At 37.9% G+C, this 26,612-nt stretch overlaps 4 protein-coding genes across 5 annotated transcripts; 3 read left to right on the forward strand and 1 right to left on the reverse strand.

The window, feature by feature from the left end:
- The first annotated feature begins 178 nt into the window (after positions 1 to 178).
- On the forward strand, positions 179 to 1,465 carry LOC116023727. Its single transcript, XM_031264735.1, has 2 exons — positions 179 to 1,059; positions 1,168 to 1,465. Exons 1-2 carry the CDS (start codon positions 179 to 181, stop codon positions 1,463 to 1,465), a joined length of 1,179 nt encoding a protein of 392 aa, XP_031120595.1.
- Positions 1,462 to 2,931, forward strand: LOC116023728. Its single transcript, XM_031264736.1, has one exon. The coding sequence runs from the start codon at positions 1,462 to 1,464 to the stop codon at positions 2,929 to 2,931; it is 1,470 nt and encodes a 489-aa protein (XP_031120596.1).
- A 16,139-nt stretch (positions 2,932 to 19,070) lies between these two features.
- LOC116021762 (O-fucosyltransferase 7-like) lies at positions 19,071 to 22,738 on the forward strand. 2 transcript variants are annotated; one of them, XM_031262237.1, is made up of 11 exons: positions 19,071 to 19,429; positions 19,883 to 19,981; positions 20,159 to 20,267; positions 20,361 to 20,428; positions 20,512 to 20,600; positions 20,751 to 21,060; positions 21,165 to 21,298; positions 21,399 to 21,612; positions 21,690 to 21,874; positions 21,970 to 22,065; positions 22,185 to 22,738. In XM_031262237.1, the coding sequence occupies exons 1-11, from the start codon at positions 19,271 to 19,273 to the stop codon at positions 22,336 to 22,338; spliced, it is 1,617 nt and encodes a 538-aa protein (XP_031118097.1). In that variant the 5' UTR covers positions 19,071 to 19,270; the 3' UTR covers positions 22,339 to 22,738. The 2 variants fall into 2 exon arrangements, with proteins under 2 accessions (XP_031118097.1, XP_031118098.1); XM_031262238.1 differs by having other exon boundaries at positions 20,168 to 20,267.
- A 209-nt stretch (positions 22,739 to 22,947) lies between these two features.
- Positions 22,948 to 26,532, reverse strand: LOC116023814 (serine--tRNA ligase, chloroplastic/mitochondrial). The gene is made up of 10 exons (XM_031264831.1): positions 26,235 to 26,532; positions 26,002 to 26,153; positions 25,141 to 25,234; positions 24,912 to 25,060; positions 24,739 to 24,831; positions 24,467 to 24,646; positions 24,096 to 24,262; positions 23,852 to 23,986; positions 23,593 to 23,686; positions 22,948 to 23,444 (listed from the first exon to the last, which is right to left on the reverse strand). The coding sequence occupies exons 1-10, from the start codon at positions 26,458 to 26,460 to the stop codon at positions 23,169 to 23,171; spliced, it is 1,566 nt and encodes a 521-aa protein (XP_031120691.1). The 5' UTR covers positions 26,461 to 26,532; the 3' UTR covers positions 22,948 to 23,168.
- Positions 26,533 to 26,612: the final 80 nt, after the last annotated feature.

A 26,612-nucleotide genomic window follows, 5' to 3' on the forward strand; every position in this document is an offset into this window, starting at 1 on the left:
TATATATATATATATATATATATATATATATATATATATATATATATATATATATATATATAATGGTTGTTGCACCGACGGTTACCGTAACATGAACAAAGAGAACAGTAAAGAGTTCTGGAGAGGTTAGCAACCCTAAATTCTCTCCGCCTCTTCAGCTGCCCGAACCTACTCAGACATGGCGGCGGCGCTACCGGCCGCCGCGCCCACTCTCACGCGCTCCTTCGCGGATGTCCTCTCCTCCAACTCATCTGCAACTCAACCCCGCCCCATAGATCGCTACAAAGGTATGCCAGTTGTCTCATTCTCTGACGAAGATATTCAACAGCTTGCTCTTCGATTTAAATTTGCGTTGATCGGTAAATTCACCAAAAGTCGCCCATCAATGGCCTTGCTAAGAAAATCTTTCGATCTTATTGGATTCGGTGGAGCTTTCACTCTGGGACTGATAGATCAACGCCATGTGCTTATCAACTTTGACAAAGAAGAAGATTTTCAACGTTGTTGGTTACGCAAGTCATGGTCGATCCAAGGATCCATAATGAAGATTTTTAAATGGACTACAGATTTCCGACCAGAAGTTGAATCTCCGATTGTTCCTGTGTGGATAGCTCTTGAAGGTCTACCGGCCCACCTCCACGATAAACGAGCAATCTACTCAATCGCACAAAGCGTCGGCCCCCCTCTTAAAGTCGATGCCTCAACTCTTATCCTCAACCGACCCTCAGTAGCCAGAGTTTGTGTGGAACTTGATGTAAGCAACCCCTTTCCTGAAAACATCTGGATTAACCATGGTTCCTCGGGAGGTTTTGCCCAGCCAGTTCACTATGAATATATCCCTCCATACTGTCATTCTTGTCTTAGATTCGGTCACCTATTAACCGAATGCAAAGTCTCCCTGATTCATAAACAGAGCAAAGATGGAAATGCTGACATTCCCATCCAACCAAAACCACAAACACTCCAGAAAGCTCAGATGCAATCAACCAACTCTGTTGCTCCGCCCCGCAAACGTTGGCGCCCTGTAACTGTGCAACCTCAACAGGATAAGCAAATTGAGTAACAGCATCAACCCTTACCAGAGAGAATATCGGACCATGAAAATCTCAGTATACCAGACCAAGTCCCTACACTTGGCCCTTTTTTATTAGATGATCATGCTGTTAGATCAGAAGATCATGCTGAAATCCAACCTGGTCACCTCTCTGAAGGAGACGAAGTGGAAAATGCCCAGAACTTTTCTCAATCCCTGCTAGAGTCTTGGAAGCAATCTAGTAAATTTTTCGCTTCAAAATTACATGCTTCAGCCACTGATGAAGCTGACTCCGTCAATGAGGATTTTGTTACAGTCACGCGAAAGAAACGAAGGCCAAGAAAGGATTACTCTCTCAATTCCCCATCTGTTTTAACCCGTCTTGCAGCTGGGAAGATCGCAAAAGTTTCTTTCTCTAACCGTTTTAAATGAATTTGCTCTTCTGGAATATCCGGGGCCTGCTTTCCTCTTGCCGCAGGCTCAAACGGTTAATCAGACATGAGAGCATTCACCTTTCTGCCATCTTTGAACCTTTTTTAACCAATGATAAATTGGACTCCTACATCAGAACTCTTAATCTCCATAAAGGTTTTGCTTCTTCGGTTAGCAAAATTTGGATTCTCTGGTCTTCTTCTTTTAATGTTGAGGTTTTAATTGACTGTGATCAATTTGTTTACTGTAAAGCTTCCTTCATTCCTTGGAATTTTGACTTTGAGTTTGTGGCAGTTTATGCAAAACACACCAGAACAGACAGGCAAATTCTCTGGTCACAACTTAATGCTATAATAGAGGAAAGCTCTTCACCACTGCTACTGGGCGGGGATTTTAATGTCATATCGAGCGTGGCAGAATACAAAGGAAATGCAACCCCTGAATTAAATAGCATCTCAGATTTCTCAACTTTCATTGCTGACAACTCTTTGCTTGATTTAGCAACCACAGGAGGCACTTTCACCTGGACTGGAACCCGAAATCGGGGAAGAATTTGGAAAAGGCTTGACAGGTTTCTTCTCTCTTCTTCATTTAGAGATTACTTTACTGATGTCAATATTATGCTTCTGAACAGAACTACCTCAGATCATGCGCCAATTTTGCTTTGTGGAAATAAAGCGGATCTTTTGGGTCCTAAACAGTTTAGATTTCAAAATATGTGGCTCAAGCATGCTAGCTTTGAACATTTTGTGAAAACAAACTGGTCAGTTCCTGCTATTGGAGGGGGTATGCGTGCTCTTGCATTTAAACTTAAAAGACTTAAACAGGCACTCCGAGTTTGGAATAGAGAGATTTTTGGCAATGTTTTTGATCAAGTAAGGAACTTGGATAAATCAGTATCAGATGCGGAAAAAAGGTTTGATGCTTCACCAACCCAAGAGAACCGAGAACTGCTAAGTTATGCTCAAGCCTCCCTTCTCCAAGCTCTAAAGCTCGAAGAGATCTACTGGAAACAAAAGGCTAGAGTTAAATGGCTTAGGGAAGGGGATGCCAATACCAGCTTTTTTCATTCTACGGTCAAAGATAGACACCGTCGACAACGCATAAGTGTAGTCAAAAACACATCCGGTAGTCTTCTTACTAATCAGGTTGAAGTCAAAAACACATCCGGTAGTCTTCTTACTAATCAGGTTGACATCCAATCCGAATCCGGTAGTCTTCTTACTAATCAGGTTGACATCCAATCCGAAGCAGTTAACTTCTTCACCTCTTTATTTACAGCAGATGAAAGTGCAGTTAACTTCTTCACCTCTTTATTTACAGCAGATGAAAGTGAAGATATGCATGCTATTCTTGACTGTCTGCCTACAATCTTAACCACGGAAGATAGTATTGCTCTCCTGGCCCCCTTGAATCGAGAAGAAGTTAAAAATGCGGTGTGGGCTTTAGACCCGGANATCCGGTAGTCTTCTTACTAATCAGGTTGACATCCAATCCGAAGCAGTTAACTTCTTCACCTCTTTATTTACAGCAGATGAAAGTGAAGATATGCATGTTATTCTTGACTGTCTGCCTACAATCTTAACCACGGAAGATAGTATTGCTCTCCTGGCCCCCTTGAATCGAGAAGAAGTTAAAAATGCGGTGTGGGCTTTAGACCCGGACAGTACAGCAGGTCCAGATGGTTTCTCAGGATCTTTTTTTAGGAGCTGCTGGGATATACTTCACAATGATGTGTACATAGCAGTTCTGGATTTCATGATTGGAGTTCCGGTGCCTTTTGCCTTCTCGAGTGCACAGATAGTCCTAATCCCCAAGAAGCTTAATCCAGAATCATTCGCGGATTATAGACCAATCTGTTTATGCACCTTTGTAAGCAAGATTTTTACAAAGGTCATTTCTACCCGTCTTAATAAGCTTCTCCCAAGGATAATTTCTAGAGAACAATCAGGCTTTGTCCAAGGAAGAAACACCCATGACAATGTTCTTCTTGCCCTTGAATTAATCCAATCTATNGATCTTTTTTTAGGAGCTGCTGGGATATACTTCACAATGATGTGTACATAGCAGTTCTGGATTTCATGATTGGAGTTCCGGTGCCTTTTGCCTTCTCGAGTGCACAGATAGTCTTAATCCCCAAGAAGCTTAATCCAGAATCATTCGCGGATTATAGACCAATCTGTTTATGCACCTTTGTAAGCAAGATTTTTACAAAGGTCATTTCTACCCGTCTTAATAAGCTTCTCCCAAGGATAATTTCTAGAGAACAATCAGGCTTTGTCCAAGGAAGAAACATCCATGACAATGTTCTTCTTGCCCTTGAATTAATCCAATCTATCAACAAAAGATGTCGGGGATCTAACGTGGCAATTAAACTTGACATGTCAAAAGCTTTTGATCGAGTAGCTTGGCCTTTCCTACGAGCAGTCTTACAAAGGTTTGGATTCTCAACTTATTTCATAAATTTGATTATGAACTTTCTCAATGCAACTCGTCTGTCAGTGCTAGTTAACGGAGTTTCCTGTGGATTTTTCAAACCTTCAAGGGGTGTAAAACAAGGAGACCCACTATCTCCGCTTCTCTTTATTTTAGTCTCAGAAGCCCTATCACGCTCGTTGCTCCTTCATTATGGCTCGGGACTTATTTCCCCTTATGAAACTTCGTTTAGATGTCCAATCATCACTCACCTGGGTTTCGCAGACGACATTATAATTTTCGCCAATGGAGGGGTGAATTCTTTGAGAAATCTAAGCAAGGTATTGAAAATCTATCAACAGGCCTCTGGGCAGAAGATCAACTCAGACAAAAGCTTTTTTATCACCTCAAAACACTGTAATCTGAACCGCATTACTGCCATGGAAGAGATACTAGATATGAAACGATCCTCACTGCCTTTCCGCTACTTAGGAGTGAATATTTTCCAAGGGAGAAACAAGATCATTTTTTATCAACATATTTTGGAGAATGTCAACAACAAACTCCAAGGTTGGCAACGCAAACTCTTATCTCCGGGAGGTCGCTTGGTACTAATAAAGCATGTCCTGACAACTATTCCTCTCTACACAATCGCAGCTGTCCAATTACCTCGCCAAGTTATCAAAGAACTGGAGCGAAAGTTTGCTAGATTCTTTTGGGGAACATATGAAGGCAAGCAAAAATTCCATTGGGCATCATGGGAAAAAATTTGCTTACCTACCGATGAAGGGGGACTGGGAATTCATAATCTGACATCGATACAACAAGCATGCTCAGTGAAGCTTTGGTTTAACTTTAAGAACAAAGATTCCTTATGGTCAGAGTTCATGAAAGCCCGCTACTCTACGAGCTCAGTCCGGAGAAATGGTTCGATAGTCTGGCGCAGGATGTTTCAACTTGCGGACCTAGTGGATGAAAATAGCGGTGTAATTGACAATGAAACAATCTGGAAACCATCCACAAAAGGTGATTTTACACTATCAACGGCATATGATCTGATCAGACCGAGAAAGGGCTCAACACTTTCCTCAAAATGTATCTGGGCACCAGGTTTATCCACTAAATGCTCAATCTTTATGTGGAAACTCCTCAGAAAATTCTTGTCATTTCCAGACTGTCTAGAGAGATTTGGAATCTGCCTACCTTCTATATGTCCTTTTTGCCTTAATGCAAGTGCATCACTAGAGCATTGTCTCTACTGTTGTACTCACATCTATGGAGTTTGGCAAACATTTGCTGTGATGTTCGGAATCTCCCTGAATAATGCTCGATCAATAAGAGCCGCATGTCACACATGATGGCTTTCAGCCCAACCAGGAACAGCTTCGGGTTTCTACTGCTCTATTTTTCCTTGTCTAATCCTTTGGGTGGTGTGGACCTTATACAATGCAGCACTTTATGAAGATTCACCTTTCACTTTGGTTGCTGCCATCTCGAAAATTAAAAGAGAGACAATGTTAATATCTCTGATTCATCCTATTCGCAGAAGTAGTTCATCAGATTACTTTCTAGTTCATGAAGGGATCGTTTCTTCTTTCTCTCCTAACCAGAAAATCAAAATTACTTGGATAAAATGGCAAAAACCGCCATCTGGCCGCTTAAAATTAAACACCGATGCTTTTTTTTCCTTTAATGGAGCGGCCGAGGGGGCATGTTTACGGAATTCGGAAGGCATTCTCATTGCAGGATTATCTTTCCCCTTGATAGCATCCTCAGCACTTGAAGCAGAAGCTCTGGCACTTGACTTTGCTTTATCCTGGTGTGAGCTAGCATCAATGATCCCGGCACATATTGAAGTTGACTCTATTGTTTTGGTGCGATTCGCAACATCTATCACCAACTTGTTACCATGGAGAATTCGTAGTGCAGTCAAACACATTCACTCAAGGATCACTTCTTGGTCGTCATCCATTATTCATGTCTATCGTGAGGGAAACAGGGTTGCGGATGCTTTAGCTTTAGAGGGGTTGCATCGCACATCTGCCACTTTGTTTTCATCTTTTAACTCCCTCCCTGATAAAGTTAAATTGGCTTTGCTGTATGACTTTCGGGGCTTTGCTGCCTCCCGTTCTTTTCGTTATTAATATATTATCCTTTTACCAAAAAAAAAAAAATATATATATATATATATATATAGTTGAAAGCAAGATAACTAAGAATATATTATGAAAGCACAAAGGCTAGAAAATACGGGAGTATGTCATTATATACCATGCGACTCGCTCATGCCCCTTCAGCCTTGGCTAGAGTATGGGTAGGGCGGTTAATATCCCCTAACATATTGGACCACACAACCATCCATAACTTCAATGAGGTGTTTATAAACATGGACAATCGACCCAATATAAGAGTGATCCACAGTTACCTTGGAAAGGTCAAAGTAGTTATTTAAGCAATCCGTTTGTAGGCGGACATGGGTGTAGTCACGTCTTTAATTTGATCCACGTGAGGGTCTCTCAGAGAGCAAGAACTTCCGCCATCGATGGGTCTTTAACATAATTTGTAATATATATGTTCAGAAAAAAAAATGTATATATATCGGTCTATACCTCTAAATTAAAGCTTGTATATATGCATTAATAGATTAAATTGTAGGCAAATTAGATATGATCTTCTCGGCAAGACCTTGCTCAGTAGGTTGTAGATTGAGAAAGTAGTTATGAGCATATACTACATTGTAACAGAGTCAGTAGTATTCAAAAGATACGATCTTCTCCCAAAAATCTCACTGATAGTGAAATTCAAATTAAAATTTATCCAACGACTGGGGTATGCGTTACAACACTACCCTTGCACGCATTAATACAAAGCGTAACCCGATTACAACAATTATCCACATTAGGAGGACAAGTATCATAATTTTTTACGATCGTTACATAATTGTTGGTCTTCGAAATTGTCACCTCGGCTATGGTTTCAGAGATTCCGACCAATTCCGGCCACTCCAGTTTTTCCCCGTCCGGAAATCTACTCCGGCAAGCATTTCCGACACAATTGCACTTGTCACAAGGAGGGTATGGTTTGTGCACCAACTGGCTTGTACGTTGTGCCATGACAACAAATAACAATACAAAAAACATTGTTCTCAACATTTTCAATTTCTTTTCAACTTTGTGGAAAGGTGAAAATGTTGTTTTTTCGTGAATAGCAAATGTTGAATGATGTTTTTCCCTTCTAGTTTGGCTAGGATTTTATACTAATTTCCCTTCTAGTTTGGCTAGGATTTTATACTAATTTTTGGTACCCACTATTATGAATAAAAATCTTAACGTATATTCGTTAAATCTATAGATTTCTATAGATTTCACTATTCATCCGTGGATTACTATAATTTAGAGAAATGTAATTATTATTATTCCAACTATAGTGATATTGGTAGGTGGCAACTATTATAAATAAAATTTTGAACGAATATACGTTAAATCTATAGATTTCGATATTCATCCATGGATTGCTATAATTTAGAGAGGTAATTATTATTATTCCAACCATAGTGAAATTGATAGGTGGAAACTACTACTAAATATAATCTAAATTAGTTTTTTTTTTGTTAGGAATATAGCGGAATAATGCGGAAGCGAATAATCGAAAATTGAGAATTATAGAAGTTAAATAATAGGGACAATCACACGTGAGAAAAGACAAAGAAGGAATAAGGATGAATTGCTTTGAATAGAAAATGGGATGATTACAAAGCATTAATGAGATCTCTATTTATACTCTAAAAGGAGAGAAATATGCGCAATGCAAACAACAAAAACGTAAGAAGTGGATTATGTGGATGATGGTGGAACACTGCATGGCGAAGTCAAGGGAGGAATGAGCAAGTTCAATTTGAGCCACACAAACTCAATAATCTCCACCTTGGATCAAATTTGACAATTGGAACAACCGACTAAATTCAAGCATTGTTTGAACTTAGTAATAGGAAGAGGCTTTGTAAGCATGTCTGCTGGATTCTCCAATGTGTGAACCTTCTTGATAACAATATCTCCCGCAGCTACAACATCTCGGATAAAATGGTATCTGACATCAATGTGTTTGGTTTTGGCATGATATGTATCATTCTTAGTGAGATGGATAGCACTCTGACTATCTGAGAACACAGCAGTCTGACTCTGTGAAACACCAAGCTCCATAACTAAACCTCGTAGCCAAGTAGCTTCTTTGACACCCTCTGTTGCTGCAATGTATTCCGCCTCAGTCGTAGATAACGCAGCAATAGACTGAAGCATAGCTTTCCAACTGATAGCACAATTACAAAGAGTGAAAATATAACTGGAAAGTGATCGACGTCTGTCAAGATCACCACCATAATCAGAATCTACAAAGCCCACAATGTCAGTAGATGCAGAAGAACTCCGATCAAAAACCAAGCCCAAAGAGGAAGTACCCTTTAGGTACCGTAGAATCCATTTAACAGCGTTCCAATGTTCCTTACCAGGGTTATGCATATAACGGCTCACAACACTTACAGCATGAGCCAAATCAGGTCTAGTGCACAGCATAGCATACATAAGACTACCAACAGCACTAGAGTAAGGAACTTTTGACATATAAGCCACATCAACATCAGATTTAGGGCATGAATCAGAAGACAACTTAAAATGTGCACCAAGTGGAGTAGACACAGGCTTACAATTAGACATATTGAATCGATCAAGCACCTTCTCAACATAATTTTTCTGGGATAGATAAAGTTTACCAACTTGACGATCCCTGTGTATCTCCATGCCAAGAATCTTCTTTGCTGCACCAAGGTCTTTCATCTCAAACTCATTGCTTAGTTGAGACTTCAACTTCTCAACAAGAGACACGTCAGGGGAAGCAATGAGCATATCATCAACATAAAGTAGAAGGTAGACAAAAGATCCATTAGAAAATTCTTTGAAATAGACACAACTGTCATATTGGCTTCTTGAGAATCCTTGCCCTAGCATACAAGCATCAAACCGCTTGTACCATTGCCTTGGAGCTTTCTTTAGCCCATAAAGAGACTTCTGCAGACGGCATACACAATGTTCCTTACCAGGAACCTCAAATCCCTCAGGTTGGTACATGTAAAGCTCTTCATCAAGCTCTCCATGTAGGAATGCAGTCTTTACATCAAGTTGCTCCAACTCCAAATCAAATAGAGCAACAAAAGCAAGTAGTACACGTATAGAGGTATGACGAACAACAGGAGAAAAGATCTCGTTAAAGTCAATACCTTCACGTTGATCGAAACCTCGAACAACCAACCGTGCTTTCCACCGTGCTTTCTCAACCCCAGGGATGCCTTCTTTCTTCTTGTAAATCCACTTACAGCTCAATAGGCGTTTACCTTTTGGCAACTCTACCAGCTCCCAAGTTTCATTCTTATGGAGACTTTCCATCTCCTCTTGCATAGCAACCAACCACTTGGACGAGTTGGCACAGGAAATAGCTTCAGAGTAGCAGGATGGATCACCATCAACCTCCTGTGCAACTGAAAGAGCATAAGCAACCAAGTGGGTTTCATCATCACTAGCATACCTAGCAGGTTTTTTAATTGTCCTCCTAGGCCGGTCTTGGGCAATAGAGTGCTCCCGTTGTGGCTGAATGAGAGGCGCAGTGCTAGTAGATGCATCATCTTTAGTATTACAATCAATGGTAGTAGTACTATCAGTAGGCTTGAACTCAAACTCCACCTTTTCTCCAGTACTCTGCATATCACCTGTACTGGGAGCAACACAATCTTTTCCAGAAGAAAGTAGTGCATTTTCATCAAAAGTGATATCGCGACTCAGAATGATCTTGTGAGAATCAGGAGACCATAGACGATATCCTTTTGACTCAGAAGCATAACCAAGGAAAATGCATTTGACAGCTCTAGGGTTTAATTTACCCGTACTGGAATGAGCATAAGCAGGACATCCAAAAACTCGTAACATAGAATAGTCAACAGGATTACCTGACCAAACTTCTTCTGGAATTTTGAAATCGAGGGATGAATGTGGAGACCTATTTACCAAATAGGATGCAGTAGAAACAGCCTCGGCCCAAAAGTCACGCTGTTTCCATAACCCAGCATTAGAGAGCATACAACGAGCTCTCTCCAACAGAGTCCTGTTCATACGTTCGGCAACACCATTCTGCTGGGGTTTTCCAGGCAAGGTCTTGTGCCTGGCAATTCCTTGTGTTGCACAGAACTCAGTGAAATCTTTCTCACAGAACTCCAAGCCATTGTCTGTCCTGAGCTTCTTGACCTTTTTCCCTGTCTGAGTCTCAACGAGAATTTTCCACTTTTTGAAAATAGAAAATGCCTGATTTTTATGTTTCAGGAAATAGACCCAGACTTTACGAGAAAAGTCATCAATAATAGACATAAAATATCTACAGCCTCCCATAGACTGGACTTTAGTCAGTCCCCATAAATCAGAATGTATATATTCCAATACATCTTTAGTACGGTGTGTAGCAGTAGAGAAACTAACCCTTTTTTGTTTCCCAAAAACACAATGCTCACAAAATTGTAATTTACCCGTACCTGAACCGAGGAGGCCTTTCTTGCTCAGGATATGCATGCCTTTCTCACTCATATGCCCCAGACGCATATGCCATAGTTGAGTGAGATCAGCATCAGACACCGATGAGGATACCGCAACTGAACCTGTCACTGTACTGCCATGCAACACGTACAAGCTTCCAGAACGAGAAGCTTTCATAAGAACAAGAGAGCCTTTAATAACTTTCAGAACTTCACCTTCAGTTGTGTACTTGCACCCTAGAGATTCCAAGGTGCCCAATGAAATCAGATTGCGTTTCAAATCAGGAATATACCGAACATTGGTAAGAGTCCTGATAACGTTATCATGAGTTTTGATATGAACACTTCCAATTCCACTAACCTTGCATTGGGCATCATTACCCATCAAGACAACTCCACCATCAACTGGTTCCAGAGAGATGAACCAGTCTTTGTGTGGACACATGTGGAATGTACAACCAGAGTCCAGAATCCACTCAGTGTCGCTCCGTTTGTCACCGGAGCTAACAGATAACATCACATCGCCTTCTGAATCACTCTCAACAACACTAGCTTCAGCAGACTTCTTTTCTCTCTCTTGTTTGTTCTTCAGTTTGAAGCATTCAGTCACATCATGACCATGCTTCTTGCAGTACTTACAGGATTTGTTGGACTTACGTCCTTTGGACTTGGATCTAGATTTTTTATTGCTACTCTCCGTTTCAACTGAACGACCCCTAACAATCAAGCCTTCACCTTTGTCCCCAGACTTAGTTTCTAAGTCAAATTTTTCTTTGGTCAGTAGGTTCGACTTAACACTGTCGAAAGTTAGGACTCCAAGAGAATTACCATACAGCATAATTTCTTTGAAATGCTTGTATGATTCAGGGAGAGAAACAAGCAATAAAATAGCACGATCCTCATCGTCAATTACGACATCAATATTTTCCAAGTCCAATAAAATAGAATTGAATTCATCCAAATGAGACTGAATTGAAGTACCTTCCGTCATATGGATTGTGTACAGCCGCTCCTTCAGGCGCAGCTTGTTCGCCAGAGATTTGTCCATGTAGCGCGAATCCAGCTCGGACCATAAACCTAACGTAGTCGTCTCACCTATCACCTCACGTAGAACCGATTTAGACAGGCACAACTGAATGGTTGAACGTGCCTTGTCATTTAAATCTTCTCAATCTTCATCTGTCATTGTAGCCGGTTTCTTCTTCTTCCCAGCTAGCGCTTTCTTCAAACCGTTCTGGGTCAGAACGGCTTCCATCTGAACCTTCCAGATAGAAAAGCTAATTTTCCCGTCGAACTTCTCGATATCGAACTTGGTAACATTCGACATCTTTGAAAATAATCCTCAATTAAACCGCTCTGATACCACTTGTTAGGAATATAGCGGAATAATGCGGAAGCGAATAATCAAAAATTGAGAATTATAGAAGTTAAATAATAGGGACAATCACACGTGAGAAAAGACAAAGAAGGAATAAGGATGAATTGCTTTGAATAGAAAATGGGATGATTACAAAGCATTAATGAGATCTCTATTTATACTCTAAAAGGAGAGAAATATGCGCAATGCAAACAACAAAAACGTAAGAAGTGGATTATGTGGATGATGGTGGAACACTGCATGGCGAAGTCAAGGGAGGAATGAGCAAGTTCAATTTGAGCCACACAAACTCAACAATTTTTTTTTATGTCAAATACATCGTTTTCATCGATTTTTATCGAAATACATTTAATTCTTTTACTCACTAAATCAGTATATCTTTATGACAAAAACTTATTTTGTTAATTTTGTAATTCAAATATAGTTGTATAATAAAAATGTTTCCACACTATAAAGTCATAAATAAAACAAATTTAAGTAAAAATATACCTTATTTAAAATTCATATAATTTACCGGTCGCCTTCTTCAACTCCGGAAGAAGGCAACCATATTTGGCCGCCTTCTCAAGCATAAGGCAACCTTATGCTCCCCGGAAGTCGACCAGATGGTCGTCGGAGTTGGTTTGATGGTTACAAGGAGTTGGTCGAATGATCACTGGAACCTTAGTGACCTGCTATTACAAGTCACTAACTGATTTTTGGATTTCAATGCAGTAAAATAAAATATTTATGAATTTAATTGCACANTCTTACTCAGGATATGCATGCCTTTCTCACTCATATGCCCCAGACGCATATGCCATAGTTGAGTAAGATCAGCATCAGACACCGATGAGGATACCGCAACTGAACCTGTCACTGTACTGCCATGCAACACGTACAAGCTTCCAGAACGAGAAGCTTTCATAAGAACAAGAGAGCCTTTAATAACTTTCAGAACTTCACCTTCAGTTGTGTACTTGCACCCTAGAGATTCCAAGGTGCCCAATGAAATCAGATTGCGTTTCAAATCAGGAATATACCGAACATTGGTAAGAGTCCTGATAACGTTATCATGAGTTTTGATATGAACACTTCCAATTCCACTAACCTTGCATTGGGCATCATTACCCATCAAGACAACTCCACCATCAACTGGTTCCAGAGAGATGAACCAGTCTTTGTGTGGACACATGTGGAATGTACAACCAGAGTCCAGAATCCACTCAGTGTCGCTCCGTTTGTCACCGGAGCTAACAGATAACATCACATCGCCTTCTGAATCACTCTCAACAACACTAGCTTCAGCAGACTTCTTTTCTCTCTCTTGTTTGTTCTTCAGTTTGAAGCATTCAGTCACATCATGACCATGCTTCTTGCAGTACTTACAGGATTTGTTGGACTTACGTCCTTTGGACTTGGATCTAGATTTTTTATTGCTACTCTCCGTTTCAACTGAACGACCCCTAACAATCAAGCCTTCACCTTTGTCCCCAGACTTAGTTTCTAAGTCAAATTTTTCTTTGGTCAGTAGGTTCGACTTAACACTGTCGAAAGTTAGGACTCCAAGAGAATTACCATACAGCATAATTTCTTTGAAATGCTTGTATGATTCAGGGAGAGAAACAAGCAATAAAATAGCACGATCCTCATCGTCAATTACGACATCAATATTTTCCAAGTCCAATAAAATAGAATTGAATTCATCCAAATGAGACTGAATTGAAGTACCTTCCGTCATATGGATTGTGTACAGCCGCTCCTTCAGGCGCAGCTTGTTCGCCAGAGATTTGTCCATGTAGCGCGAATCCAGCTCGGACCATAAACCTAACGTAGTCGTCTCACCTATCACCTCACGTAGAACCGATTTAGACAGGCACAACTGAATGGTTGAACGTGCCTTGTCATTTAAATCTTCTCAATCTTCATCTGTCATTGTAGCCGGTTTCTTCTTCTTCCCAGCTAGCGCTTTCTTCAAACCGTTCTGGGTCAGAACGGCTTCCATCTGAACCTTCCAGATAGAAAAGCTAATTTTCCCGTCGAACTTCTCGATATCGAACTTGGTAACATTCGACATCTTTGAAAATAATCCTCAATTAAACCGCTCTGATACCACTTGTTAGGAATATAGCGGAATAATGCGGAAGCGAATAATCAAAAATTGAGAATTATAGAAGTTAAATAATAGGGACAATCACACGTGAGAAAAGACAAAGAAGGAATAAGGATGAATTGCTTTGAATAGAAAATGGGATGATTACAAAGCATTAATGAGATCTCTATTTATACTCTAAAAGGAGAGAAATATGCGCAATGCAAACAACAAAAACGTAAGAAGTGGATTATGTGGATGATGGTGGAACACTGCATGGCGAAGTCAAGGGAGGAATGAGCAAGTTCAATTTGAGCCACACAAACTCAACAATTTTTTTTTATGTCAAATACATCGTTTTCATCGATTTTTATCGAAATACATTTAATTCTTTTACTCACTAAATCAGTATATCTTTATGACAAAAACTTATTTTGTTAATTTTGTAATTCAAATATAGTTGTATAATAAAAATGTTTCCACACTATAAAGTCATAAATAAAACAAATTTAAGTAAAAATATACCTTATTTAAAATTCATATAATTTACCGGTCGCCTTCTTCAACTCCGGAAGAAGGCAACCATATTTGGCCGCCTTCTCAAGCATAAGGCAACCTTATGCTCCCCGGAAGTCGACCAGATGGTCGTCGGAGTTGGTTTGATGGTTACAAGGAGTTGGTCGAATGATCACTGGAACCTTAGTGACCTGCTATTACAAGTCACTAACTGATTTTTGGATTTCAATGCAGTAAAATAAAATATTTATGAATTTAATTGCACATTTAAAAGTTTAGAGACCCAATTAACTTTTTTGAGTAAAATTTATAAGCTTATTTGACCCTTTTTCCAATTATACTAGACCTTAGATAAATGTTTAGTTTTAATATACTGAAGATTCATTTTTAATGTATTAAAAGTTTATTTTTAGAAAAGATACTTAAAATTTTTTTTTTTTAAATGAACATTCAACATATTAAATATGAACGTTATGTTGTTTCAAAAAAAAAAAATATGAACATTATGTCAATAATTTACTATGTTGGCAAATTATTGCATAGGCCATGGTCTACACAGCTGTGTGGACCGAAAATAAAAAATACATTATTTTTGTACTGAAGGTACATTATTTTTGTACTGTAGGTACATTATTTGATAGTATATATCAAATAATGTACCTTCAGTACAAAAATAATGTACCTTAAAATAATATACCTATAATACAAAAATAATGTACCTTCAGTACAAAAATAATGTACTTTTTATTTTTGGTCCACACAGCTGTGTGGATCATGGTCCATGCAATAATGATTGTTACTTTGTAATGTGGGCCATAGTCATAATAAAATGATTGCATTCCGAGCTAAGCCAGACTAGATTTGTGGTTCATTTCCTTTGTGGCCCAACCAAAACGATGCTTTAGCCCAATACTCATGTCGAGTCCAATCTAGAATATCATACTGTAATACAATACCATCAATTTTTTTTAGCTATAATTTTAAATTTTTAATTAAATCCATATTGATGCACTATCAAATTTTCTTAACGAGAGTTAGAACTTGTCGGACTTAAAAGATATAAATAAATAAATAAATAACATTAGTCTATTATATATTCTACCACGTTTGTAAATTATAATTATCAAATTATTAAAGCTCACCACACACCTGTAAGCAAAATTTGCTAGTGCCACATCGGTGTAGAATTTCATTGTGATTTGTGTTAGGTAACATTGACTTTAATTTGTGGCCATGGTCGGTCCATAATTTTTTTTTTCCCCCAACAATAATAATAAGTACATCCACTGATGATAATTAACCATACATATACCCATTCAGTGGCCACTGAATTCATGAGTCATGACTCCACTCCAATCGCTACTAGGTAACATCATTGACGGGCTGTTATTACTTTCGTTATATTTACAAAAAGACTAATATATAAAAAATTAATTTTATTTTTGTGCGCAAAAGTGTACAGTAAGGTGTGAATCTCAATATTGGCTAGACTCAAGTTACCTCCTCATATTTCTAAGACAAGTTTATGAGATTCAAGATATAATCCAATAAAATCAAAAAACTTAGGTAATAACAAATAATAAAATCTACTTTTGCATGCCCTTTAACTTAAGGTAAAATGTCAGTAGTAATTTTTTTTTTTTTAACTTAAAGGTAAAAAGTCAACTTCTGCATGGCTAATGCGCCAAGCAATGGGAATCTGTCCAACTGTAATCTATCCATTCTAGAATGCTGTTAAAATATTGGGTTCAAAGGTCTAATAACATTCTTTTAAAATAAAAAAATAATTTTAAAAAAATAGTAAAAAATTTCAAAGTTCTGAGTATAAATTTGTAAGTACCATTTATTTTGGGGCATATATCATATAATATTTTTACTACACTAAGATTTATTTGAATATCATTCGGGTCGCATTTGTATAATTTGACTCTTAATCGATAATAATTGATATGACCCAGAACTCTTTAATATAAACCATGCACTGCACATATACATAAGTTGATTCTTCAACCTTTTAATTATATAAATTAAAGCTAATTACCTAATTTGGTAATTTAATTTTTAAGTACCAATTATTAATTGTTAATATATTTTGTATAAAATATCTAACGTGTAGTATTTGATGATGAAATTTATTATAATGTTAAAAGAAACTACAAAACAAAAAAGTTAAAGTTTATAAGATAGGGACATTTCAATGTTCGGTGACAAGCCTATGTTTGTCCATGAGTTAGGGTTTTTGGTTGTGTGAACCACACAAAATGTGGGAAAAAATAACATTAAAATCATAAGATAATTTACAATGTTGTAATCTTGATGGAGAAAGCTGGAACGTTGATGTCTCAGTTGCTTGCTTTGTAGCATCTCTAAGACAGCAACTCCCACGACTTCAATCTAAGTCAAGTTTTATGGAGCTAAAAACAACAAAAGATTGATAATAATGTGTATGATATTATGGTAATTATTATTTTAAAAAAAATGAGAGTGACACTTTAATAAATAGAGTGATAGTTTTACTTTTATAATTTAAAAAAATATCAGTATTTTTTTTTATTTGTAATAGTTGACATTCTAGCTATGGTATTAATATATCAAGGTCAATATCAATAATACTTATGAAAAATAGCTGAGTAAGGGAGTGAAATAATTAGAAAGGAAATTGCAGAAAGCAAATCTTCTATTTTGTGTTCAGTTTAGTATAAAATGGATCTCATTACAATTCTTAACTATTTGTATTGGGTGTATAACAAATACAATCGCTTCCCACTGTCAAATAAATATAAATCTTTTGTGAGTCCTATTGTGATAGAATACAATATAGGTTTAACCCAAGACTATATATATATATATATATATATATATATATATATATATATATATATATATATATATATATATAATTGTTGAAGTGTTTATTATCGTCTTATTGAATGTAATGTGTTGATGGCACCTAGAGATCTGCACTCAAACTCCCAAGTCTCTAAGCAATGAATTGAAGAATATATATAATCTTTAACATTATTGAGGAAGAACTGAAAGCCATTAATATTTTGGTGAGCTAGTCAATGTAAGAATTAAACAGCACTTCTTAATTATTGTCCAAAATTCCAGGCAGAAATCATTGGCATACTGCCATTCTGATCCCAACACATATTTTAATTTTTTTTTTGGGTACATGTTTACTATTCTAAAATCTAAATGCATGGTGTACCGTAAAAAAAATATAATAAATGTTACAAAAAATAGAAATATGGGTGTGTTATAACAAAATTGTAGAAAATATTTTGTTATTGTTAATTATAATACTTAAATGTTAAATTATTAATCAATGACTCCACAATTGGATTCGTGATATATAGTGGTCTACGAGGATAACTTGAGTGTTACACTGTTACATGACAAAAGACGGAGTGTCTCAATGACTATCACTTGAGATCTTTTTCTAAGTAACCTTTCTTGTTGTTTCAAAGAAAATAAAATAAAATTAACAAAGAGTATATAAGAGTCTCATTCTCATTGAATCTTGGTACTTAAAATGTAGAAAAAAAAAAAAAAAAAGCAGCTAAAAGCATATTTTTATACTCTTCCATCTCGAAAGGGGATAATAAGAGATACATTTTGGGATCTTGAAATTTCCCATCATACATACCCTATTCCCTATTTGATGATGTGATTAAAATATATTTATTTCATAAAATATAATCTTATGACCTCAGCTCCCAAGAAAATAGTAAAAAAAAAATAAAATTAATTTCTCTCCTTTTTGATGAAGTAGATTTCTTTGTGATCTCCTTTGCTATTTATATAATATGCTATTATCACGATTCTCCTTAGAGTCCTTGATCATAATATAAGTTAGAAAAATGACATTTTTAAATTTTGAATTATAAAAAAATTTAACATTTTTGTCTCTTAATTATACATTTGTCATTTCTGAAATAAGTCACCATTGGCTACGTAAAAAAGAATTGTATATAGTTGATGAAATTACAATTTACACTTCAGTCAAATTGGTAAATTTTATTTTTATAAAAAATTAAACAAAGGAGAATAATGTCAATAGCCCAGCAACAACAATGATTAAAATAAATGAAAAGTAAATATTTAAATGGTATTTAGGTAAACTTAATCATTTTATTACTTTTTATTTTTATTTTGTTGACATTAACTTAATTAGCTTGTTACTAGTTTGTAGTGTTGTCCACAGTTTATACCCAACTGCTATTTTTGGGAATAGAAAAATTTTGTTGATATGGACTTACATCAGTTTAATAACTCTATGTTAGACTTTTCTCTAAGTAATAGTCAAATTTTATTGACGCAACAGTTTGAGACAATTAACAAGCACTAAGCAACATACTAAACAACTGCAAAATGTTGAGATTGATTTTATATATGTGCGTTATTTTAAAAGTATTGATTTAAACATTTTTCGACTAAGAATTAAAATTTGTGAGTGCAATTCTAACCGAATCTGAATTAGTTATTAAATAAAATAAAAAAGTGGGTGGAGGGTGGATAAGGGGGGTTGGATGTATAAAAAAATAAGATGGAAGGGATTAATTGTAAGTAGTTGTTGACTTGAGGGAGTAAAATATAAATTCCACTGAGCATATAAATGCCATCAAGAAACCACCCAGCAGCAAAAAAGCCACACCCCATGACTAAGATACACAGCTTAACACGAGAAAGGCAAGAAAGAATCTAAATCAAACCCGAATCTGATTTATACACAAACATTCCATACAAATTTAGCGAAAGAAAAAGAGGGCAGTTCTTGTTTCGTGCATTGGTGTTGAAATTTCTGGTCTTTTTTTCCTTTCATAGTGACAGGAAAAGTCGGCGGCGGCGACGACGATGATGCAGAAGAGGCGGAGGAGGACGACGGTGGCGGTGTTGCGCCAGGTGCTAACGTGCGCCATAGCGACAATAGCCCTTGTGGCGCTTCTCTCCGCTCACGTCCAAGTGATTTTCCCCTCCTCGGAGGTAACCAAGTTGCCTGACAAGCTCCCCACGGTAAGGAAATGAGTTTTGATTGCGAGTTTTTTGAATCCGTACATCGCTAGGGCTTTTAGTTTTTAGTGTCTTGAAACGCATATTGTTTGTGTTAATCGGTTATTCAGTTCCCAGAAAGTTTGAGAATTGAGATTAGTATTTAAATTAGGATTCCCATTTCTTGCTTTTATTATATATTGTGTTTATGTAATTTGTCTATTTGGTTTCATTAATAGGGACATTAGTGTTCTTTTGGGGTTTTCTTGAGTTCACGTGTAAATCTTTGATTGGAACCATGTATTTTACTTTGTCTTACTATTGGGGATTAGGCATTATGTATAAACATTTTAGTTGTCATTATCTCTGTGCATATATGTGTCAATGTATGTATGTATTTAATATATGCACATGTGTATTTAGTCATTCACAATTTCACACACTGGTTTTTGATTAAGATTTTGGTTGTGATTGTAGCTATATGAATTTGGGTACCAAAGACGGAGCAGGGAGCGAAGCTGGACTCAAGAATTTTTCCCGCCCCATTTGTCAAAAGTTCCCGTGCGTGCTGGGAAGGTTTTATTTTTGCTCTCAATATTTTGATTGGACGTATTTTTGAATGATCTATGTGAAATTTGGTGCTAGTATTATTATCATAGATTGGTTTGGTTTTGGTGATATTGACTTTTTGTTGGTGTTCATGATACAATGTCTTTATATTTCTTTCATGTTTTCACTCATTTAGCCATTTAGGTTTGGCAGTTGGATGGTGCAAATCGGAGTTCTAATCTGGACAAGTTATGGAGACGACCACCGAATCGAAACTATGTTCCTTGTGTAGTGCCCAGCTCATTGTACACATGTAAAGAGCGTTCTTTTTTGTTTAGATTATAAGTTGGAGCTTGAAATAAGCGTATGCAGTTTTTTGATCTTTCATTGTATGTTTGATCTCTAGCTCCTCCGGAGTCTCAAGGCTACCTGCTGGTTCATACGAATGGTGGGCTTAACCAGATGAGGGCTGGGGTTTGTCGTTTTTATCCTCTCTTACTTTTCATTACATTTTATGCTATGTGTGAGATAAAGGAGTCACTATTTGTCGTTTGCAGATATGTGATATGGTTGCTGTTGCTCGTATTATAAATGCTACTCTTGTGATTCCAGAGCTTGATAAACGCTCGTTTTGGCTGGATTCTAGGTCTCCTTTGTTTATTTTTGGGACTTCTGTTTGGAGTTTTTCCCCAATTCTTCGTGTGTTGGTGGTGTAATTTCTCTTCTGTTCTGTGTAGCATGAGTGCATGACTCTACCTTTCTCTCGTGTTTTAACTTCTCTATACCTTGCTTGCAGCAATTTCTCCGATGTTTTTGATGAAGATCATTTCATCAGTTCTTTGGCAAATGATGTCAAGATCATAAAAAAGCTACCTACTGAACTGGCAAATGCAAGTAGAGCAGTTAAGCATTTCAGAAGTTGGTCTGGTATGGATTACTACGAGGAAGAAATAGCTGGAATGTGGAAGGAATATAAGGTCATTCGAGCTGCAAAGTCTGATTCACGGTTAGCTAATAATAATCTTCCCCCAGACATTCAAAAATTGCGGTGCCGAGCTTGTTATCGAGCCCTTCGTTTTGCACCCGAAATTGAGGCAATGGGAAAGGTTGGTTTTTTTTGTCATTCGTACTTCAATTGCAGTGGTGCTGTTCTTGTCATTTTGTCCCACGTGCTACAGATTTTCGTCTTATCATTCTGTTATTCGTGCAGTTGTTGGTTGACCGGATGAGATCCTATGGCCCATATATTGCTTTACATTTACGATATGAAAAAGACATGCTTGCCTTTAGTGGATGCACCAATGATTTATCACCCGAAGAAGCCGAGGAATTAAAAGAAATCAGGTAAGACCTGTTATAAAGCCTTCTTCTCTAAGTTCATGCAATTATAGAGTAATTTAAAAAAAAAAAATACAGTAGATTTGATTTTGTTTCTCGTTTTCAGGGAGAACACCACCTGGTGGAAAGTGAAAGACATTGACCCACTAGAACAGAGAGCCAAAGGCTATTGCCCGTTAACTCCAAAGGAAGTTGGAATGTTCCTTTCAGCTCTAGGATTTCCGTCAAAAACTCCTATATACATCGCCGCTGGGGAGATATATGGGGGTGAATCCCGCATGTCTGATCTACGATCACGCTATCCCTTATTAATGAATAAGGTATATACTAGGTTTGGTCGTGGAGAATGTGAGACATCAGGTTTGACGATTGATTCTCGTACTGTTTTATCCTGCAGGAAAAGCTGGCGTCTGCTGCAGAGCTCGAACCATTCGTCAACCATGCATCTCAGATGGCTGCGCTGGACTATATTGTGTCAGTTGAGAGCGACATATTTATTCCTTCATACTCGGGAAATATGGCAAGAGCAGTTGAGGGTCATCGTCGGTTCCTAGGACATAGGAAAACTATTTCTCCTGATAGGCAAGTTCCTTGGTTTAGTTATTTCTATTTCGTATATCCCGATTAGGTTACACTATCCATTAGCGTGGCTTAAATCACCTTCCCGTACTCTTCAGGAAAGTACTCGTTCGCCTTTTTGACAAAGTTCAGATGGGGACAATGAAAGAAGGCAGTAACCTGTCAACCCGCTTGATCGAAATCCACAAACGAAGGTACATTAAGCCATACATTTAAACCGTGTGCAAGATTCCTTTTACATCTATATCATGCTCGGGTTTTTTTTTTTTTTTTTTTCAAGAAATTGTGATGTCTTTAATTGTTGGATGCTCAGGCAAGGATCACCAAGGAAGAGAAAAGGGCCAATATCAGGAACGAAAGGAATGGATAGATTCCGTTCAGAAGAGGCGTTTTATGTGAATCCTTTACCGGATTGCCTGTGTCAAACGGAGCCACCATATACAAACAACTCCCACGCTACCAAATAAACGAGAGACGAGAAGAATGGGTCTCTCCCCAAGGAAAGAACACCAGAGCTTACAGGCATCGTAATTATTGAAGCTAGAGCCATAGGATCAACTCGGTCTGCAAGATGCGTATATATCATGTCATCTTGGCTTCAAACTTCATATTACAGGTGAAGTTGTGCTTCAAGGGGAACTTAAAGCACAGATTGTACAGATTACAGAGGAGGAGAGATTTCTCACAGGAAAGCAATGTGTACATTAAGCAAACTGATTTTTTGTGTTTGCTTTTCTTGGGCATTCTTTTGAACACTAGTATATAGGAAGAAGAGCTTTTAGTCCTGCTTTTGCAGAAATATTTGTAGGCAGCTCTACATTCTTTGTTTTTAACTGGTGCAAATGAATGGCAGAAATTTTCATCACATCCAAGCTCTTATTACTGCTTTTATTTTATTTTATTTCAAAAAGGGGTATTCAAAATTTTAGATTCAACTAATCTTATATTATAAGTCGCATGACAATCTCAATCAAGTTGATCGGATAAAGTTCTAAGCTTGACTCAGCATTTTCTATAAAGAAAAAACGCTATTCTTAAAAGTTTTCATGCATCATAGACGATGAGAAATTAATAACTTCATAAGAACCGGGAATATTTCACTAAAATATTTGGGAAAAATTGCAAGCTTCACACAGAAGAAATCTTGTGCTCTACAAAATTGCAGGTAAGTGACAAGAACAAGCTAAATACAGATTCTTTTTTTCTAAAAAAAAAATTATGGGGAACAAAAGAACACTATATATCAAGGGATACAGTATGTTAATGCAAAAAATAAGAACCAGGATTCAAATCTTTCCTATTTGAGTCTCGGTTTGATTATCTGAAGGCCACCCATGAAAGGGCGTAAAGGCTCGGGAATGATAACAGAGCCATCTTCTTGCTGATAATTCTCGAGCAAGCACACAATCATTCGCGGAACGGCACACGCAGTGGCATTCAGCGTGTGCACGAATTGCGGGGGAGGAAGGTTTTTACCCTTCTTTGAATTTGCAGATGATGATGATGATTCTGGGCGATACCTTATTCCCAGTCTGCGGCTCTGATAGTCAGTACAGTTTGACGCACTGGAAATCTGTTCAAGATCATCAGCAAATACAATTTAAAACCCCAGTAGGTGTTTTAGACTAGTTTCATTAGTTTGCATAAGTTCTCGTTCCCCCAAGTATACAATTCAAGAGGCTTTCGAAAAAAAAAAAAAAAAGCTTCGTAGTATTGCTTACCTCACCATACCGGCCCAGACCAGGCATCCATGCCTCCACGTCAAATTTGCGGTAAGCTGGGGCGCCTAGATCCTCGGATGCCATGTCCATTGTTCTGCAAAGAGTAATAAACTAAAGATCACGGGGAAGGGGGAGCGGTATAGAAGATACAGGTGAAAGGCCTAAACCCCGCCTTTTTGGCAAATGTATAGATGCTACAACTGGATAATAAGGAAACGCATAAGCACATAACGAACAAAGACGAAACTCTGATATGCACCTGAAATGAAACCCTAGGGACGTGAAGAGGTCTTCTTCAATTTGAATAAGCTCTTCGTGATAAGCATTGCTTTCCTCTGGTCGGCACAATATGAACATCTCCACCTTACTGAACTGGTGAACTCGATAAAGACCCCTGCCCATCACGGAAATTTTATGTTTTCTCATGCCAGATGACTAAAACTCGGAAATAGAAGAGAAATATAAATAGTATCGAGTAACTATTAAAACTAGGGTTAGTTTACCTCGTTGCCGTGCCTGCAGCACCAGCCTCGGTGCGGAAGCAATGGGAGAAAGCCGCGTACTTCAACGGTAATGACGACTCGGGAAGTATGGAATCCATATGAATCCCCCCCACCGGAATCTCTGCAGTGCCAATGAGGCATTGATCGGTGTTCTCAATGGAGTAAACCTGTCAGTGTTTTTGCAAAAACATTTAGACCAATTCAAACAACCGAAATCCTCTTCATTTCTCAATTGGGTTATTAGTTTTCACACTGCCTTCAAAGAGAAAACAGAATTAAATACTTTGAAAGCATCGGGGGACAAATGTAGTGATTAGCCATCCAAAAAACAAGGTGAAAGAAAAGGTGTTTGTTGCTACAGTTCCACAAACCTGAGTGGTAGTTCCGCGGGGCTGGAAACCACACTTTTCAATAAGAGAGGACCGGACAATTTCTGGGGTAGTCAGCGGTGTAAAGCCTCTTTTCATAACTTCTGTGAGAGACCAGTTTACGAGAGCCATTTCTAACATAACCGCTTCATTCTTCAAGTAATAAAATTTTGACCCACTGACCTATTTTTGAAAAAAGCGAGATTGTTCAATTGAAAATACATGACTCAAAATGTTAGAACTAATTTTGGAAAAGGAAGAAAAATAGAAAATACCTCAGCAGCCGCATCAAAATCTAACAAATCCAAATCCTTTCCGAGCTGTACATGATCCTTTATCGGGAAGCTAAACTCATGAGGTTTACCAACCTACAAATACGTTTATTGATATTACGATGTATAATCTGTGCATGTGCATGAGCGATCAAGAAACTAGTCTAAAATAGTACCATTTTCCGCAAAGTAGAACAATCCTCTCCCCCCAACGGGACATCTGGATGTGTCATATTTGGTATAGTCTGGGCTTCTTGCTGAAGCTCATCAGTAAGCTTCAGAAGGTCTTCTTCGAGACTAACAAGGGCATCCTTTAAATTCTTCCCTGGAAAAATACAAGAAAGATTGAAGAAGATAACAACAGTCGACAAAACGTTTCTAAGTTCAACACAATGTTATATAAACCTTCGTCTATGAGCTTTTGGCGCTCGGTTGGTTCCAGTTTGCCTTTCATCTTGTTTGCAACAGCATTTCTCTCGGCACGAAGCCTTTCAACTTCCTGCTATCTGTGACTAACAATTAGCTACACTTGAGAAGACACTAGACCTCCATGATGTTTTAAAAAACAACATAACTTCCACAACAAAGAGCACTGTGGAAAATAGTTCTTTAACCTCATGGAAGTTGCTCAACAACAATATCAAGGATTCTCATCGAAATGCAAAGACAACCAGGTACATTGGAGAGAGAAATTTAGGAACAAGTATACTACACTTCTCTCAATTTATCCAGGTAATTGCCACCCATATTCTCGCAACTTTTCTCAAAAAACGATGGTTTCCGTTTTCTTTTTGTGGAGAAAACGTTTTTAATCCATGCTAAAAGCTGAAAGTTTTTAAAGTGTCTCCGCTATAAGCTGCTAATACACCAGCAGAGAATGAATCTTTAATCCAATTGCACACTAATTTACACATACAAACAACAGTAACAATGTGGGAGTTACACCCAATGTGGTGGATTCCTTGTGGACACCTGGCAATAGTCCTCCCACCTAATGGGATGCTGAGTCATAGTAATTTATCCCTCCACTATCCTGTCGTGCCAGGGTGTAAAGACCCGAGGCGAGGGAATTTTGCCTTTTGTGGGCAAAGTGGGAATTGCAATATTCATAAAAACTCAGTCACTAACACTACAAAGGAGTATTAAACAGTAAACTACAAGAATGAAAATGCAGTAAACAACATTAATGGCATTTAATCTAACTCCATTAATTTCATATACTACCATTGATCAGAGAAAATTAACACAATGCAATATCAACCTAACCTTCTGAACATTGAGCAACCGCTCATACAACTCCAGAACAAGCTCCAAGTTTGCATTGGAGTTTCGGTTCTTAATATTCACAGCCACAGCCTCTTTGTTCTCCCTAATCCACTTGAAATCTATCGCGGCTTTCCACTGAGGGGGCTTCGCAGCTAGTCACCAAAATTCAATCTTTATCAAATACCCAATAAATTACTTATAAAAAGGTCAAGAAAAAATGAAAAAGCAGCAACCTTTACTGTCCTCGGTGGCGGTAGGGGCGTCTGCGACGGTGGATTGGACGGCGGAAACGGAGAGAGCTCTGAGCAGGTGCGGGAGAGGAAAAGATGGAGATAAATGGCGGGGGATTAGGCGTAAAGGCGCGGTTTTGGGAATGGGTCTGAAGAGAGAAAGCGATGGGAGGGCGGCGAGCTTAAGGGATTTGAAGGTTGATGATGTGAAGCAGTATTGCAACGCCATGGCTAAAGGCTAAAGCTTTGTTTGCTGAGTTGAGACCCGCAAAGAGAAAAGGGTAGACTGGGTTTATCCGGCGTCCACCGGTCTAGGATTTGTATCAAATTTTCCCATTTTGCCCCCATATATGGTGTAACATTTTCAATAATGTTTTCTAC

This window comes from Ipomoea triloba, chromosome 6 (genome assembly GCF_003576645.1).
Source record: "Ipomoea triloba cultivar NCNSP0323 chromosome 6, ASM357664v1".
In the NCBI taxonomy this organism is placed as follows: Eukaryota; Viridiplantae; Streptophyta; class Magnoliopsida; order Solanales; family Convolvulaceae; genus Ipomoea; species Ipomoea triloba.

Bases quoted from the DNA above. Each gene is read 5' to 3' on its own strand.
- LOC116023814 (XM_031264831.1), bottom strand. From the start codon at position 26,460: ATGGCGTTGCAATACTGCTTCACATCATCAACCTTCAAATCCCTTAAG. The intron at 26,154-26,234 runs GTTGCTGCTTTT...TTTGGTGACTAG, and splicing joins CGCCACCGAGGACAGTAAAG to CTGCGAAGCCCCCTCAGTGG. The intron at 23,687-23,851 runs GTGCATATCAGA...TACTCTTTGCAG, and splicing joins TCCCTAGGGTTTCATTTCAG to AACAATGGACATGGCATCCG.
- LOC116021762 (XM_031262237.1), top strand. From the start codon at position 19,271: ATGATGCAGAAGAGGCGGAGGAGGACGACGGTGGCGGTGTTGCGCCAG. The intron at 20,601-20,750 runs GTCTCCTTTGTT...CCTTGCTTGCAG, and splicing joins TCGTTTTGGCTGGATTCTAG to CAATTTCTCCGATGTTTTTG. The intron at 21,613-21,689 runs GTATATACTAGG...TTTATCCTGCAG, and splicing joins ATCCCTTATTAATGAATAAG to GAAAAGCTGGCGTCTGCTGC.
- LOC116023727 (XM_031264735.1), top strand. From the start codon at position 179: ATGGCGGCGGCGCTACCGGCCGCCGCGCCCACTCTCACGCGCTCCTTC. The intron at 1,060-1,167 runs GTAACAGCATCA...TCATGCTGTTAG, and splicing joins CAACAGGATAAGCAAATTGA to ATCAGAAGATCATGCTGAAA.